We start from the raw sequence: 16,447 nt of genomic DNA on the forward strand, positions 1-16,447 counted from the left end.
TAAAATAATCCAGTTTTCTTATCAGTCCAACGTTATCGATGGGCTCGTGTGATGATGCTTACAGGAGCTATTTACTTACAGAATCTACATGTGTACTTCATTGAAATAGCCAGTCAGTTTTCCATGTCTATCTCAATGTAAATGTTTTCCTCATTGGATAATGACACAGTCATATGCTAGTGCAGTGGTTCCCAACCTGGGGTCCGGGGACCCCAAAAGGGGCCGCCAGAGACTGCAGGAGTTCCGCACAATGTTGCCTTGGCTTAGGTTGTGAGTTTACCAAAATAATATTTGCGCACATTTAATGTATAAAATTCCAATCGACACACCCAGTTGGATAATCAAAACTCTGTATAATCCAAATGAAATCATATTTAATCAAGCTATTAATTATCTCACCTCTGAACTTGCGTAAGCAACCTTAGGTCAGGCTAGGCTAGGCAATGGTAATTCCCTGGACCCTGATTGTTGAATACAACAATGTCTTGTGTGTGTATGCGGGTATAGTTTGGGTAGGGGACCCTGGCTTGTATTAGACACAGGCAAGGGGGTCTTCAAGGGAAAAAGGTTGGGAAACACTAGTGTACAGATGGATACACATGTGCACACTCTCACTCTCTCTCACACTCACTCACCCGCGCACACACACACACACACACACACACTATATTGTATCACATGGGGACTTCATGAGTTAAAGGCAATGGATAAAGCTGACAACAAAACTAGAACAGGCTGTAGTAGGCCCTATGCCAGCATGGGCTCTATGGGTGAAGCCTAATAGCACAGTGCTTCCTCTAAACAAACAAAAAAGATGTCTTCTTGACTGCTAAACAGATTATGATCTTATTTTAGGAGGAAGGACAACCTACTCGATTTACACCGATAGTCAAATTATTGCATTTCTTTCGCTGGTGTCTTTAGACAAACCTAAATAGCATACTTCTGTCCGCCAGCGTGTTAAGTCAGCACTGAGGTGAAGGGTCACATGCCCCAACTTTAGGTTTCATTATCGAAGTGTTAACACATCACACATTGGAGGTGTTGTTCCCATTTACAGTCTATGGTTGTTCCAGCAGCACTGCCAAAGTAACTGACGAGGCATTAAACGGAGAAAATGTATCCACACGCTGTTCCCACATGCGAAGAGTGTTACATTGTCGAAGTATGCGTTCCGTGGGTTTGCATTTCCTAAATGCCCCATCTCTTGGATTCAAATTGTAAGTACAAGTTCCTGACTGATGTAATGTGATATTCAGAAGCCTGTCTTGCCCTTATTTATTAGTTTGACACAAGTTAGCAACTATATTTCAAGGAATACTCAAAGGCTAAGCTAACATAGTTGTATGAATACGAAGGGTCAGCTGATTCGTTCAAACTGAGAAACCGACTTGGGAAGAAACGGGATTTCCGGAGTTGGTCCAGCCAATGAGCGCATTCCACATGCGGACACCGAACAGTGCATGCGGATCAGTCGAGAGGGACAGAAGAGAAACGCGATTGGTGCTGATGGTGATAGTGCGTCCCGGCTCCTTCCAACTGCAACTCAAGGAATGAGCTGAAGATACGACAGGAACCGGAGCATTCGCCACCTCATATTTTGTTTTTAGAAATTGAACAAGGACGAGGGAAGCCAACAACCGACTAAACCAGTTACTCACAAGGTGCTCGGAAACGACAGATATACAGATAAATTTACTCTCTCTTTTTGTGGTAATTAGCTCTCCACGTTCTTTTGTGTAACGAGTGTGCCGACTCCGTTTTACGTTAACGTTAGCTGTAGCCAGTGTTAGCTAGTGAGCTAACCATTAGCTAGCATGGTTTCGCAATTAGATAACGTTAGATGATCAGAAGTAGTCCGACTGGTTAAGAGTTGTACGTAATTTCTATATTCTTAACCCCTGGCCAACGTATTGCGACTTTCTTCCTTTGATTTTTGTCGCAGATATTTTGACAAGATTTTGTTGGTAGGGGTTCGCTCGAGGAGGCGGCAGGGATTGATTCAGTGAAAAACTACTGTCATCAAGCGGCCATCCACTATGGAGAACGCTCACACGAAGACAGTGGAGGAAGTTTATAGTAACTTCAATGTAATTGAAAGCACGGGTCTCAGTTTGGAGCAAGTGAAGAAGCAGAAAGAGAAATATGGACCTAACGGTAAGTGATTTCTTAACATTTTCTGAACTAACGTTAACTTGGCTGATCACTTTCCATATAATGTATCGCATTGATGTCCTGTACCCCTTTGCAACTATTTTGCCAGTAGGGTTACTTCTAATGTAGCCTTAACCAACGTTAATTTACACCACAGAGTTGCAAGGCCTAGCTTAACCACCATGAACAACGTCGTGTTCGACTACCGGCGTTCTTTGGAGGAAAGACAAGAGAAACGAAATTGCTGACGTCACGATGGCGTAGCATGCGCCCTCGTGGGTCGAGCTCGGTCGAGCTCAGCTACGGTGCAATGATCACTAGCCCATACTTACACCAGATCCTGTTTCTCAGTCGGCCTTTGTAAATCAGCCCGGCTCTTATTCTTGCGGAATAATAATTTGCATATCGCCGTTCTAAATGGAAGGGTGTTTGAGATAAAGCTTTGTGACTGACAGTCGCCCCCAGTTTTGATTCAGCCTTGAAATGTCTAATTTTACTGCTGGTGTAAGTTAATGAATGGGTGGAATTTACAGTTGTGTGAGTGTAGTTCCCTCTAAGCACCACACAACTTAGGAAAGTTCTCGAACGAATACATATGGAGGTTCAATGTAGGTTAATTTCGCCCAAATTGACATTTTTAAATAATGTCCTACTAAAGTTAGTTTGAAGTTCACACACCGTCACGGTCACCAGTGTCACAGACACAGCACCGTTTTTGTGATATTCAAATGTTTCCTGTGCCAATAACATTTCTGTATTTTCCTATTTATGTGATGACCTCTGGATGCTCTGCAGAACTGCCTGCTGAGGAAGGTAGTGTGTAGTTTATCTTTTATTTACCGATAAGGTTTTTAAATTTATATATATATATATATATATATATATATATATATATATTTATCAATATGTATTTAATTATATAACATCATATTTCATACGTTATATTACTTTTTTTGTTTGTTTTGCCTTAACACGTTCTTATGATGTTTTCCAGGGAAATCTCTGTGGGAGCTTGTCATAGAGCAGTTTGAAGACCTTCTAGTGAGGATTTTGCTTCTAGCAGCCTGCATATCCTTTGTAAGTATAGACACTGAACTTTCTTCACAGATGTGGTTGTTGTGCCACCTGGAGGTCATCGTGATGTGTGGTTAGGTTGATGTAGGCCTTAACAGGGTGACTATAATAGTTGGAATCTGTAAGAAAGTGATGGAGTCGCTGCTGTACATTTGCATTGTCTTGGGGACTGTTTAATAAGTTAACAAATTAGAGCATTTGACAGGCAGGTATGTTCTAACACTTACTCTACTGGATGAAAGAGTTTTTGGTTCATCACTTGTAGAAGACTGTTGATGTTGCCTAATAGTTGTTTTTCCCCCCCTGGTAAGCTTTGTGTCCAAAAGCAGAAAGGTGGTCTTTTAACTGGTATAGTCTTGGTAATTGATTCTAGCCTAATATTTGAGAACCAGATACCAAGATCTGGTCCACAAAATGTGTTAAGAATAAAAGTGATTAGCCACATTTGAAGTGCATTAGTGGGGGCAGAGTAATGGCTTTCCCACTGCAGGACTTGGCGTGAGCCACCAATGCATGTGTGGTCTGAAATTACTCTGAAGGAATGGCAACGAGCACATCGTGTTGACAGGCTGTTTAGAGAGTGTTGCCCGCACAGAATGGCAAGGATGCCGCTGATGAGGCTCCAGTTACTGCGAGTCGCTGGTGAGCAGGTGCGCGCGTGGTCCCTGTGCTCGACCCTGTTCCTTTCCCAGCTGTCCTCAACAGTGCTGATCTGCAAATCATCCCACCAACCCCCTTCGCACCATTCTGCTGCTCTGTTAGATGTATCAGCCAGCAGCATGGTGACTGTTGGTGACGCATGTGTTTACAAGGCAAACACCGCGCACAGGAGCGTGTCTGGGGCTTAGAGAGGGAGAGCGAAAGTGGGAAGGTATAAATAAGGACTCCACTAATGGGTTGTTATAACTAGACTCTTGTCCCCTCTCCTTGGCAAGTATATTGCCACAGATTGGACTGGGGCTATGGCGGTAATGGCCTGGAATCCAGTCTCTGGATCACCGACTTGCCATTGATGGTCACACACACACACACACGTTCACTCCTACATACTCAAACGCGATGTTGGCTTTTTCAAGGCTTTGAATGAGGCTGTTGATACATGCATGTCTCACTAACTCAGCCAAGCACACACACAATCGTCCTCTTCCTCAAACTAGCACAAGCGCACACGCACACACACACACACACACCAAGTCTCAGACAAACACACACACTAACCATGGCTGCTCATAAAGAGACGATGGGTGTTCTTTCTGCCTGTCATGTTGACTGGTTTGCTGTTCAGTACACTCCCCAAGGGTCTGTGTTGTCTTAAGTCAGCGCTTTACAGTTTGCCAACCATCACCCCACTTAAAGCGCCTGCACACTCTGCATTCATAAGATTAGTACCTTCATAAAATCAAGGATACACTTAATATTTTGGATTGACACCAGACCTTTATCTGAAAATAAGGTTCAAGATTTCAGTGACAGGTTAGCAATCGCTCTTGGTTTCATGCTCTCTCTTTAGTATCTTTTTTTTTTGAACGAGCAGACAGATCCCTTAGGTCTAATTTTTTAAAGGCTTGTGTCCGATTTGATTGGATGCTCTTTGAAAGTAGGTTACACAGAGCAGTAGGAGGAGAGTTCTGTGTGACACATTTCAAGAGTTGGCCCAGATTGTGTCTCAAAGGATAAGATTGTCAGAAGGGAGCACAGAAAATGAGAATAGTATTTAATCTTGAGAATTTTCAGACCAAGAGTTGGTGAAATAAACCCAAAGAATTGTATTACAGAATTATTCACTCGTTATAGGTTAAGGTACATTTTTCTTCAAAGAAGAACGCTCCCTGACGTATGAAAATTATTCATGAAAACACCGGAAAACTGTTGTTGCGGTTTTTAATAGTCAATATCAAGTGTCCTGGCATAATTTTTTTCTCATTGAATCTTCACAGTTGTGACTCAGTCCAGATAAGTGTTGTCAGGATATCTGCCCATCGACGCAGCAGTTGGTCACAGGCCAAGTACATGATCGATAATAGCTGTTGAATCATCCTTGCATCATGTCTCATCAGTCAGGCTTAAAATAAAAACAAAGTTCTCTCAGGTGAATAGCTGTTGCAGAGGGATTTCACTCATTTATTTATTTATTTATTTATTTGTCCCCATGTAATCTCATGACAATGTGTACATTGGTTGTCCCCGGGAGAACCATTTGCTCTCTGGTGGTAGATGAGGTAACACGGCCGCGTAATTTCATCAGAAGGATGCGGCCGGTCGTTGTGTAACCCCCCCTTTTTTTTTTCTTGCTGTCCTGGATCAACTGATGGTGCAGAAGCAAAGGGAGGGGAGAGAGGAAAGAGACTGTATGGAAATGAACCCTCTCTGGAGTCCTACGGAGAATGCAAAATTAGTGGCTCATTTGCGTGATGCGGAACAGATTGGGAGGGCTGAGGATATGCATTGAATGTTAATTTTAACAGTCTCTGCTGAATGTTAGGCACTGAGAAGAGGGCACTGTTCTTCGTGGTTATGTCATAGACTCGATTGGTTACTCTTTAGGGTAGTGTACACCCATCTCCTCAGTTTTTTTTTTTCTTCTTTTTTTTCCCCTTTCTCCTACAATGGCCGAATCCAAATTGGCACAGTTTGAAGTTGAAGTTGCCCACGGGCAGAAATTAGGTCAACCTCAGTGGGCCACACAGCTGCCTGAAGTCCAAGCTCTTAAGAGGCTTGTTTTACGGGTCTCGCAGCGGGATCAGATCTTATGATCATACTTCTTTGTCTGTGTCTCAGTGTCCCCATTGCAGTAAGCACTGTGTCCAATGAAAATGTCGGTGCGGAAACGTGTGAAATTGGACGGCTTTGATGCTCGGTAGATGCTTTGCTTTTGTAGCGTTAGGAATACGTTTCCCCCCCGAGTTGTCTCAGTTTAGTATGGTGTAAAGTCGACCTCTAGCTTCAGCTGGAGGAGCTGCCAGCACACACACACACCGTGTCCTGCAGCCCATAATTTGGCCACGGCCGTACCCACCTGATGCGTGCCCTTCCTGTCCCTTTTGGTGCTGGCAGCAGGCGGGCATGAATTAAACATGCCGCGGCCTCGTTAAGCCTGCTGACAGGGCCGTCCTGGGAGGGGGGGGTTGGGTCGTGGCAGCCAGGGCACAGTGAGCTGGCGACAGGCGTCACACTGCTCCAGCCACGGAGGGGGTCAGCTCAGGCTCTGGTTACAAAGTGCCAGATAGAGAGCCTTGTTAGGGGTCTTTGATATCCATTCTGCACTGGCTGCGTGCGATATGCGCCGGCAACAAAATAACCAAACTGCAAAGTCATTACTCCCCCACACTTTTTTTTTTCTTTTCTTCTTCCCCTGAGGTCTTTGGTTGATGTAGATATTTTTTATTTAACAGTTGATCAGAGGTTTGCTCGTCCATGTTGCAAGAAGGCACATTTTGGAAAGAATCTTCCTTGAAATGGAAGTCTAAAATAAAGCGCAGTATTTTTCTTTCTTTTATTTTTTTGCCATTTTGCCTAATGTCGTTTATGATCCCTGCTCTTTTCTTAACAGAAAAATGTTCTTTCTATTTTGTTGCTGGATAGATTACCGGTAGTGTGGCACGCCATAACTGGCCTGCCTTTTCGTGCATGCTCTTTCAGCTTCCTTTCAAGGGCTTGGTTGTGGTCTGTGTGTGGGTTTTTGGGGTGGGGGTGTATATAAATGGCCAACCATGGTCAGGCACGTTCAGAGAACGAACGAAATGTGAATAACAATGATGTGTGTTTTTGCCCATGTAGGTGCTGGCCATGTTCGAGGAGGGTGAGGAGACCATCACGGCCTACGTGGAGCCATTCGTCATTCTGCTCATCCTCATCGCCAACGCCATTGTTGGTGTGTGGCAGGTGAGTGTAATGTTTCCCACCCACCTGCACACTCACACCTGTGGGCATGTTGATGTGTGGATGGTGTGCCTTGTCAGTTTTGCTTAACAGTGTGTGCAAATTATTGCATAAGACCCTGCATATAAATGGTGGTTGAAAGCACCTGGATACCAGGAACCATTACTTGCAGGATTGTACACACACACACACACACACACACACACACACACACTCACACACACACTCTTTCTGTCTGCCTCTTACCCCCACTCACCTTTAATTAATTGGATGCTAGAGACGTGATCTGTGCTATCCAGGCTTAGTCAAGTCAGGGGTATGTATGGGGGGGTTGGGGCACTCTGCGAATTACAAGCAGACGAATGCTGGCATTTAGCTTCATAGCCTCTTATGTGCATGCTTTGGACCAAGGCCAGTGTTGTAAAGCAGGCGTTTTGTTCTGCCCGGTGAATCACAGCGGAGCTGTCAGTGACGGCATTGAGCCGGGGTTGTGTAATGCCGACTCGGGCCTTGTCCGGGGACGAGTTCCCGCATCAGTGATGCATCCTGAGCCGAGCTGCCATCGCTGCTGCGCTCGGCCCCCCTCCGCCGTGGCTTATGTTTGCAGTGCTTGTGTGCCCACATGAGTTTAGATGTGGACTCCTCTTGTTAGGGGGCGGAGTGGGGTGCAGGGTTGGTCGCACAGCTGTTTCCAATCTAAACACGTCAGGCCACAGAGTCGCCTGGAGATGAGGGACTGTGAGAACTCCGAGCCCCATGGCTTATCACCATTAACGCTGTGAAAGCTCCCTTGTAGGCTTTAAATAGACTTTCTGCTCTTTCTGAAATGTCTGTCAGACTTTGGCTTTTCTCTCACATGAGTCATTTGTTTTGGCCCCCTCCTCCTCCAAGGCATATGTTCACTTCCGGTCTTTAATTTCATGTGATTTGTTTTATAGTTAATGATTCATCTGGGGCACCTCCTGTATCTCTGTTACTGTTTTCAGCACTGTGCAACACCGTATGACTGTGTTTTGCTCAAGTGGCGAATGATGGCAAATGATAGTCCATCAGCCGTGGGTTACGAAATGCTCTCTAATCGATAGTTTAATGAATTTGGCCCGTAAGTATGACTTGGTTGAGCAGTAGGTCTGATTTCAGACGGCATTTCTGTAGACTGGAGCTGGCCTGCATCTTCATGCGCACGGATTCCTGAGCAAATTTTTATGTTGCATATCTTTCCCAATAGTTGGAATGCCATCTCTTCCTGGGCCTAAAAGCAAGTTAATTCTGGCTTTAGAAACAAAATCCAAATCTGTACGAACACTGCAGGGCTCCTCACCGTCTTTGTTGTAGTTGAGCATTTTGCTAACTTTTTTTGTAAGATTAAAACCTCACACTTTCAAATAGACGAGCCGACCCAGTAGACTACCCTGTCACACACACACACACACACACACACACACACACACACACACACACACACACACACACACACACAGAGAGAGAGAGACCTCAGTGGAAATGAGAGCCTATTTCCCTCCTCTGTCACGGAAGCCCTCAAACCCATGGCCCAGTTTCTGAGCTGTGGTCTTATTTTAGGTTTGGTCCACATCCATAAAGCGGGACACCCTGAGAGGCCTGGGAGTGACTCCCAAATGAGCGGCTTCCTTTCCAAACACACTTTCGTGTCTTGCTCACATGCAGTGGTGGTGATGCTCTTATTTTTTTGTTTTTTGCATCATTTCAGCTTTTGTTCTACAGAGCACTCGGTGTGATACCAATACTCGTGCTCCTGATAAAGACCTTGAAGGCAAAACTCACTTAAATGTCTGGGAAACCTGTAGGAAAACTCGATTAGCGGCAGGTATTTAAGCAACACCAATTTTGTTGTTTTCTCGTTTCTTTTCCTCGAGATGAATGCATGCAGTGGCCGATGTAATAGAGACACTGTGTTCTGCATAAGGAGGAACAATCTCCAGTGTTTTCCTAAAGTGTGGCAGGGAGGTTATTTGGCTTAGTTGCAGACGCTCAAGAGCAAATCCATCACAACCCACAATGTACAGTCTTGATGGTGGTAGAAGGCCAGGGTTTTTAAAACACGGACGTCCACTGAAACTTGTCTTAACAGAAAACCTGGTTCGACCAAGGCTCTGCCACTGCTTTTATACCTACATTTCTTGTTACTAATACGCACATTTGTCTCTGTCTGATTATATTGATTGCTATTATGAGACTCAACCATCCATCGCTGAAAAAGAAAGCAGTGCATGGTAGAGCCATAACACATTCAAGACCAATTCTGTTGGAAGAGTGAACAAAATTGGTTTTCACGTGGGCTAGTTGCAAGGCTTTTATATGAAACAGAATTATAGAACAGCCAAGGGACTAGGTAGGTGCCCTCCTTCCATGACTGAAGCACCTAAATGTGCTGATGTACTCTCGCTTGAAGCTTTTGTGAAGACAGCCTAGGCTCTCCGTTAGGCCCGTTGGGCACTTGTGAAGCCTACAAATTTTGTGAGCCTTGCAGTCTTACAGCAGCAGTAGAGAACTTGGTCTAAAGCCAGCCCACTGGCTAAAGAGGAATGCAAAAACGCTTAATACCAACAACAGCACAGTTGACAGGCTTGCTAGCATGCTAACTGGTGTCTTGGCGATATTGCTTTAGATGTGCTGTGAAAGCCTTTGTGTGGTGGTTCCAACCTGCACCCTACAGTGTATAGCTGAGGAGGTTAGTGGTGATGTATCTGTTCTTCACCTGACTATACCATCAAGATATATTTTGAGGAGAATGGCAAAAGTATTTGACTATAACCGTGCCTCCAAATGTGTGTGGCTGCTTGCTGTTGCTTTAAGCAAGGACCTCATTAGGTTTAGAATGAAAAGGTTTTAGCGCTCCCGTTTTGGTATGCTTGGTGTAGCGCTCCTGGCATGAAAGCAAAGGGTTTCCCTCTCTTGGTTTTCTCCGGGAGTCTGTAATGCCGAATTGATGGTTCCTGCCTCCGCACTTTACAGTAGGGGCAGTCAGGCTGGCCTGAGGTGGACATGGGGGGCATTATAAATCTCGGGCTCTGGTAACATCAGGGTCCCATCCCCCATCCAGTAACAGCAGCAGCACCAAGCGCCCGGACAGGCTCGTGAAGAGATTTAGGACCCTGTAAACTCACTCATTAAATCTCCTGGTCAGTCTCTGGGCAACCAGATCAGGTGGAGGCACCCAAAGGTGGTGCTGGCCTTCTGTTGGAGAAGACAAATTGTGTGTGCGCTTGTTTTAAGACCTTGGCATGCCCATGTGTTTGTGTGTGTATGGCCAAAGCTATAACTTGGTCCCCATGGAGCTGTTCATTTGCTCCTTTGTTATCGGGAGCCACATAGCTGTCTTTGTTTTGATTAGAGTATTCGTATATTCTTAAGTCTAAAACAGCACAGTACCATGTGCCTTAAGCAATGGCTGAGCGCTCAAGCTGATCGTTATGAAATGCTGAAACATTTTGCGCACGAAGACGGCAGGCCGGCCAGAGTTGGTCATTACGATCACTTTTTATGTCATCTTTCATCATTTCCTCAGTGTGCTGTGGCCCAACTGTTTTGGCACTGGCGAATTGAAAAATGAGTTAAGTCTATTATTAGTACTGTGTGTGTGTGTGTGTGTGTGTGTGTGTGTGTGTGATTCTGGGTACGGCCCAAATGGAGAGGGCTTTCTCCTTCCTCTTCTTTTCTGTTTTTTTTTGTTTTGTTTTGTTTTTTTGAAGATGCTTCTGAATGGGACTCTTGGCTTGCTGCTGCCCCTGCCGCAGAGGATCCCAGTGGCACAGCTCCATGTAGAGTCCTCCGCTCTATTTGTATTTATTTGCTCTTCCTTTGTTGTGTAAGTGGGAATCATTGACCGCAGTCTGTTTGCCAAATGTTACGGTCACCGCTGCTGGTGCCACTTCCCTTCACCTCCATATAACAGCCGATGGTGAAAACTAGCGGCACAAAGAGGTTACTATATCCTGTTGCTGTATTGTGGGCTTTACAAAAGGTTTAGGCCTAGACCCGAACTCATAGTGCTGACTATGTTTTGCGGTACCTAGAGGAGTTTTTCCCTTTTCTATAGATTTTTGTTTTCTCTGTGTCATTGTGGGACTGTATTGAGACAGTAGTTTCACTTCTGCTTGTTACTCAAGGTGGTGTTTTTGGCTTAACGGCTTATTTAACCCTTCACTGTCCAAAGCACACTTCCCATATTGTGCCTTAATGGTTCCATTATGGTGCTTCAGACCAAGTAGGTGATCTTCATTCATTCAAGTTACCAGCTCTTTGAAAAGCAAGACTGTATGAAGTCTTTTGCCAAAACGTAAACCGGAGGGGGCTCTCACTGCCCAGTGTCCCATGGGAACCATCCCACTCGACCAGGAAAGGTCGTGGAAAGGTCATTCAGCTCCAGGAACTCCAAAATGGAGGTTTGGAAGGGAGGGAGGGAGGCCAGGCCAGATTGAATGGCGTCATATCTGATGCCATGCTCTGACCTTTGGGCTTTTATGAGCATGCGTTCCCAGGCTGGCTGGAACACGGGGGAATGCATTGTGGTAACAAACAGATTCTCAGTTACACACACACGCGCACACACACCAACACTCACTTACACACTCACACATATATATACACACACACACACGCACACTAACCCCATCAGGGTAAAGGGAGGGCTATTTTTTGCTGTTTGTTTGGTTTGGCAAATCTAGTACAACAATGCGCTTCCCAGTTTCTCATCCGCAGTCGTGCCTGCAAAGCATCACTGACAACATCACGGGTCTGGTTCTGATTAGCTTGTTTTTGGCCTATTTTGGTGGCATCTACGAGTTTTGTTGCGGTCATGTTTTTCTCTTTTAAGGCCAGGTTATTACATTTAAGAAGTATTTCTGTCTCTTGATTTCAAAGATTTGATTGTGGTGATGACATTTTCGGCATTCTGTGTTGGGCCCCATTCCATCTAAATTGGCTGCTCGAATGCTCAAAATGTTGTGATAAAATGCCTTGCGCTTTTTGATTAAATATAATACACAGTCGGATACTTCTCCATACATTTTTTTATGTATTTTTTATTTTAATTGGTTTTTATGAGGTGCTAATTGAAAGTGTGGGCTGAGGTTTTAACGTTCCCCCATCTTTTTCTGCAGGAGAGAAATGCAGAGAATGCCATTGAGGCCCTCAAAGAGTACGAGCCGGAGATGGGGAAGGTGTACCGGCAGGATCGCAAGAGTGTGCAGCGCATCAAGGCCAGAGACATTGTCCCCGGAGACATTGTGGAGGTGGCTGGTAAGAAACTATCTCTTACTCACACACACACACACATACTCACACAGTTACACTCCCTTTTTTTAAATTGTGGGTTTGCTATGAGCAGGTTGTGACATCTGGGTTCAGGACAGAAGGAATGTTAACGTCCATATCTAATCAAAGAAAAACCTCAGCCATTGTTGCTGCTGCTTTTGACACAACAAGTGGAACCCATCTTGTATTTAGATATCAGTCATCTCTTGTCTGTGTCATGATGAGGTGCCCCCCTGGCCCTTACACAGCCTCTGGAAGTGACTCGGAGGCTGGCCAGCGCCAGAACCGCTCCCTCTCAGGTATCTGACATAAATGCCTCGCAATGCAGCCCCAGGCAGCCAATCCCCCAGTGCCTCAGAACTGACGCCTGCACTGGTTTCCCTCACTCTCTGCAGGTTTACACTACAGCGAGCCTAATGCATCTCAAGTGTGTTTATACCCCATGTCTGCTCTGGTGTGTGTGCGCGTGTGTGTGTGCACGTGTGTGTGGTGGGAGCAGGTATTTCGGGGAACGGGAGGGATTTAGGTGTCTCAGCTAAGCTGCAGACGAACAGGTTTCACATCAAAGCAGTTCTTAGTCACTCTGACACTGTTGCTGTGCCCTGTTTTTTCTTTTTTTTTTCCCCCTCCAAATGTAATCCCAGAGCCACTTGTACAATCAGAGCAGATGTTTGAAGTGCATCATACTTAATAGCCGTAACCTGTGGTAATTCATAAATGCAGTTAGCCCCTCTCATAACGAAAACATTCTGAAGTATCCCCCACATTTAGGATTATTGAATTTGCTGCAGCTAACTGAGAGTTGATAAGAAAGACTAATTATTCATTAACTCCCCCTCTCTTAAAGTGATCTTATTCAGCATATTTCCCTTTGAAGTTAAATCCCACACCGTGTAGTCTGAGGATGCCACCGATATTAAAGTATCTTTTCTGCCACATATGCAGTACACCCTGTTCTGGTCCTCAAGGCTCGGTTTGGTGATCACTGGTCTTACTCCTTGATTCTGTGAAGAATGTGGCTGGGTTTGTTCTAGGAGCGAGCGATCGAGGATAAGAGTTGCATCACCGTACGTTTTGCATCATCATGACCTTTGTGTGTGTGTGTGTGTGTGTGTGTCTGTGGATGTGGATAGAGGCTTAGGGCTGTGGTGAGCCCGATCCCAGGTGTGTGTGTGTGTGTGTGTGTCTCGGTATGTTCTCATCCGTCAGCATTACAGAGCAGACTCTATCTCATCTCCCACCCCGTCTCCTCCTAATCCCTGCATTAGTAGCACCCAGGTGAGGCAGCTGCTTATATAACACACTCTGGAGACAGACAGACACAAACACACACACACTCACACACACACACACTGCACACTAACACACAGCTGGTCCAGGTCACTCAGGATTGAGTTTTTACACACACAATACCCCGCGTGGGTGTGTGTCTGTGTGCTGATGCACTGATGGATGAGTGATCTGTGGGGCATGAATAGAGAACAGAAAGCAGGATGTCGAGGCATTCTTGTGGAGGCAGGAGAGATGGAGGCTGAGAATGAAAACAAGTTCGTCCCCTCGGGCTTCCATTTCTTGGCGTTTTTCAAGTCTCCATCCAATAATTGGTCCTCTCTCGCCTTTCCATTTCTGTCTCCCTCTATTTCTTATTCTCTCTATCTCTCCCTCATTCTCTCTCTCCCTCTTCCTCATTCTCTCTCTCTCTCTCTCTCTCTCTCTCTCTCTCTCAGCCTGGTTTCCTATTTGCTAGACCCTTTCTTGCGTCACAGCCTCTCCTCCCCTACCCTCCTCCGTGTGAGGCATTGACTGCTGCCGGCTGTGTGCGCTGGAGACAGAGGAGGAGAAGGGGAGAGGCTTTTTTGCCGCCTTCTCCTTGTCTGAAGGACAAACCGGACATGTGAAGGACAAGCAGTGGAAGGAGGATCAGGAAGAGGAGGGAGATAGATAGATAGATGTATCCGGTCCCAGGAGCCCCTTGAAGCGGCAGACTAATTTTTAACCCAGTAGACGTCTCAAGCCGTCAGCTAGAGATGGGAGTTGAGTAGCTGGGGAGAGTAGGGGGTGGTGAACAGGAAAAGGGATGGAGAAGCGAAAGGTCTGTTATGCTTTTGGGATGAATTCTTAAGAGGATTTTTTTTTTTCCTACGGAAACTACAGGCTTTCCGTAGATGGAACAAACACTTAAGACACATACACACTTAAACACAAACACACTTAGTGGCCTCAGATGTTTGGTCCCCCAGCCCAAGCCCTCTGACCCGCCGCAGATGCTCTGTTCTGGAGAGTGATGGAGACTGGGTCCCTGCAGCTCCCCTATGACAGCACAGCACAGCACAGCACAGCACAGGAAGCATCGGTGTCCTGAAACGCTGAGTTTAGTCTACAGGGAGCCGCTGCACTCTGTCTCTCTGTCCTGCTCTTTTGGCTGTGTCTCTCTCTCTCTCTCTCTCTCCCCCCCTCTCCCTCTCTCCTTCTCCCTCTCCCTCCCTCTTTCCCCCTCTCACTGACTCTCTCCTCTCTCTTGCCTGTGGGATCTGCAGCAGTGCGACTTTTTCAGACAGATCCATTCCTTCCAGAGACTGACTAGCTTGTTGCTTGCTTGATTCCTTCAAGAGTAAAAGATGAGTCACTGGACCACTCATTGCCCCCCCCCCATCCCCCTCCCCCCGCTTAAGCTGTACTTCTGAGTGAATATGAGTGAAAAGATGTCCGTCCATAGCTCACACAGCACCTTGTGTTCTCTCCCCCTCGCTCTGTTTGTACATCTCTCCACGTCTCCATTCCTCTGACTCATTCGCATACACACGCTCACACTCACACATACAAAAAGCAGAATGACCTTGTAGGGCAAACACTTCTTAAGAAGACACCTACCTAGCCTCCTACACATACTCTTTCACTCATACAAACACACACATGCATTTTAAAGGACACTAACGCTGGTAAAGCTCCCACACAATTTACTGCTCCTGTTACATCTTCTTTGCACTATTTTACTAGAGATCGCTCCCATCCTCTTCCACTCCTGCCAACATCGTAGACAATGAAATTGAACTGAAATTTCCCACTCCATTTTTGATTGTCAGTGTATATTGAGACGTGGTTCAAATATGTATTGTTCGTTCTATATCTTGTAAGAGAGCTTCTACCAATTGAATTGGTGGGTTCTCATTACAAAGAGGTACAGAAAAATAGAGCTCACAGTGGTGATTTTGAGTACAAATAGAATACTTGGACCTGTGAACTGCTCTCTGTCATGGCAACATGACGACATAGATGCACATGTGATCGGAATACTGATGAGGCGACCGCCGGTGCCGCCTTTCAATCAATACGTGCTTTAAAGCAATTCAGCATTGCATGTGCACATTTTAGCATAGGCGTTGGATCTAATTTATTCCGACATGATGGAATGTTCAACACTGAAAACGATTTCATTATTTGAGCCCCACATGAATCTGTTGCCACCCCTCTGTTCTCTGGGGTAGTGTGACGTAAGTTGCTGCAGTGCGAGAGCTGTGTGATTGTTGACGGCAACCTCTGCCATGTGCGTCCCTTGGAGACTGTGCAGGGCTCCGACCTTCAGACTCCCCAGCACTGCTGCAGTAACCCTGGGGGAGTGGTGAAGGTGGAGAGAGGGGAGAGTGGAGTGGAGTGACGTGACAGGCAAGACAGAGACGAAACAGAATGGTTGGCAAAGTGCAGACCAATTCCCCTCGAGCCTGGAGGGGGGTGGGGTGCGTCTGGGTGTTTGGTGGTGAAGGAGGTAAAAAGCGGACGGTGCTGACGCTAAGCCCATCAGCAAGGGCTTGACCTTAAACGTCAGCAGCGAGAAGTGCCAGAAACATTAGTCGCCTGCCTTCAGCACCTGCTGCCATGGCTGGCTGGCTGGCTGGCTGCCTGGCTGGCCGTCCCCTGACCCAGCTGAGTGTGGGCTCGAGGGTGCTGAGGAGATGTCAGTCACACGCGCGCTCCGCTCGCTCTCCCGGCCCCAGTGCACAGATGGAAGGGAGTGCACCAGAGTGCACTCGTCGCCAGGGTTACTCAA

The 16,447-nt window shown here is 46.1% G+C and overlaps 1 protein-coding gene across 2 annotated transcripts in view; it reads left to right on the forward strand.

Moving 5' to 3' along the window:
* The first annotated feature begins 1,423 nt into the window (after positions 1-1,423).
* Positions 1,424-16,447, forward strand: part of atp2a2b (ATPase sarcoplasmic/endoplasmic reticulum Ca2+ transporting 2b) — a 38,629-nt gene continuing 23,605 nt past the window's right edge. Inside the window, exons 1-6 of one of the 2 annotated variants that reach the window (XM_062553807.1) lie at positions 1,424-1,664; positions 1,946-2,157; positions 2,950-2,967; positions 3,149-3,231; positions 7,006-7,110; positions 12,249-12,387. In XM_062553807.1, coding sequence (XP_062409791.1) covers positions 2,040-2,157; positions 2,950-2,967; positions 3,149-3,231; positions 7,006-7,110; positions 12,249-12,387 — 463 coding nt within the window. In that variant the 5' untranslated portion in view covers positions 1,424-1,664; positions 1,946-2,039. The remainder of the gene's footprint in view (positions 1,665-1,945; positions 2,158-2,949; positions 2,968-3,148; positions 3,232-7,005; positions 7,111-12,248; positions 12,388-16,447) is intronic. The other variant, XM_062553808.1, reaches the window with a different exon arrangement.

This window comes from Sardina pilchardus, chromosome 14 (assembly GCF_963854185.1).
Source record: "Sardina pilchardus chromosome 14, fSarPil1.1, whole genome shotgun sequence".
NCBI lineage: Eukaryota > Metazoa > Chordata > Actinopteri > Clupeiformes > Clupeidae > Sardina > Sardina pilchardus.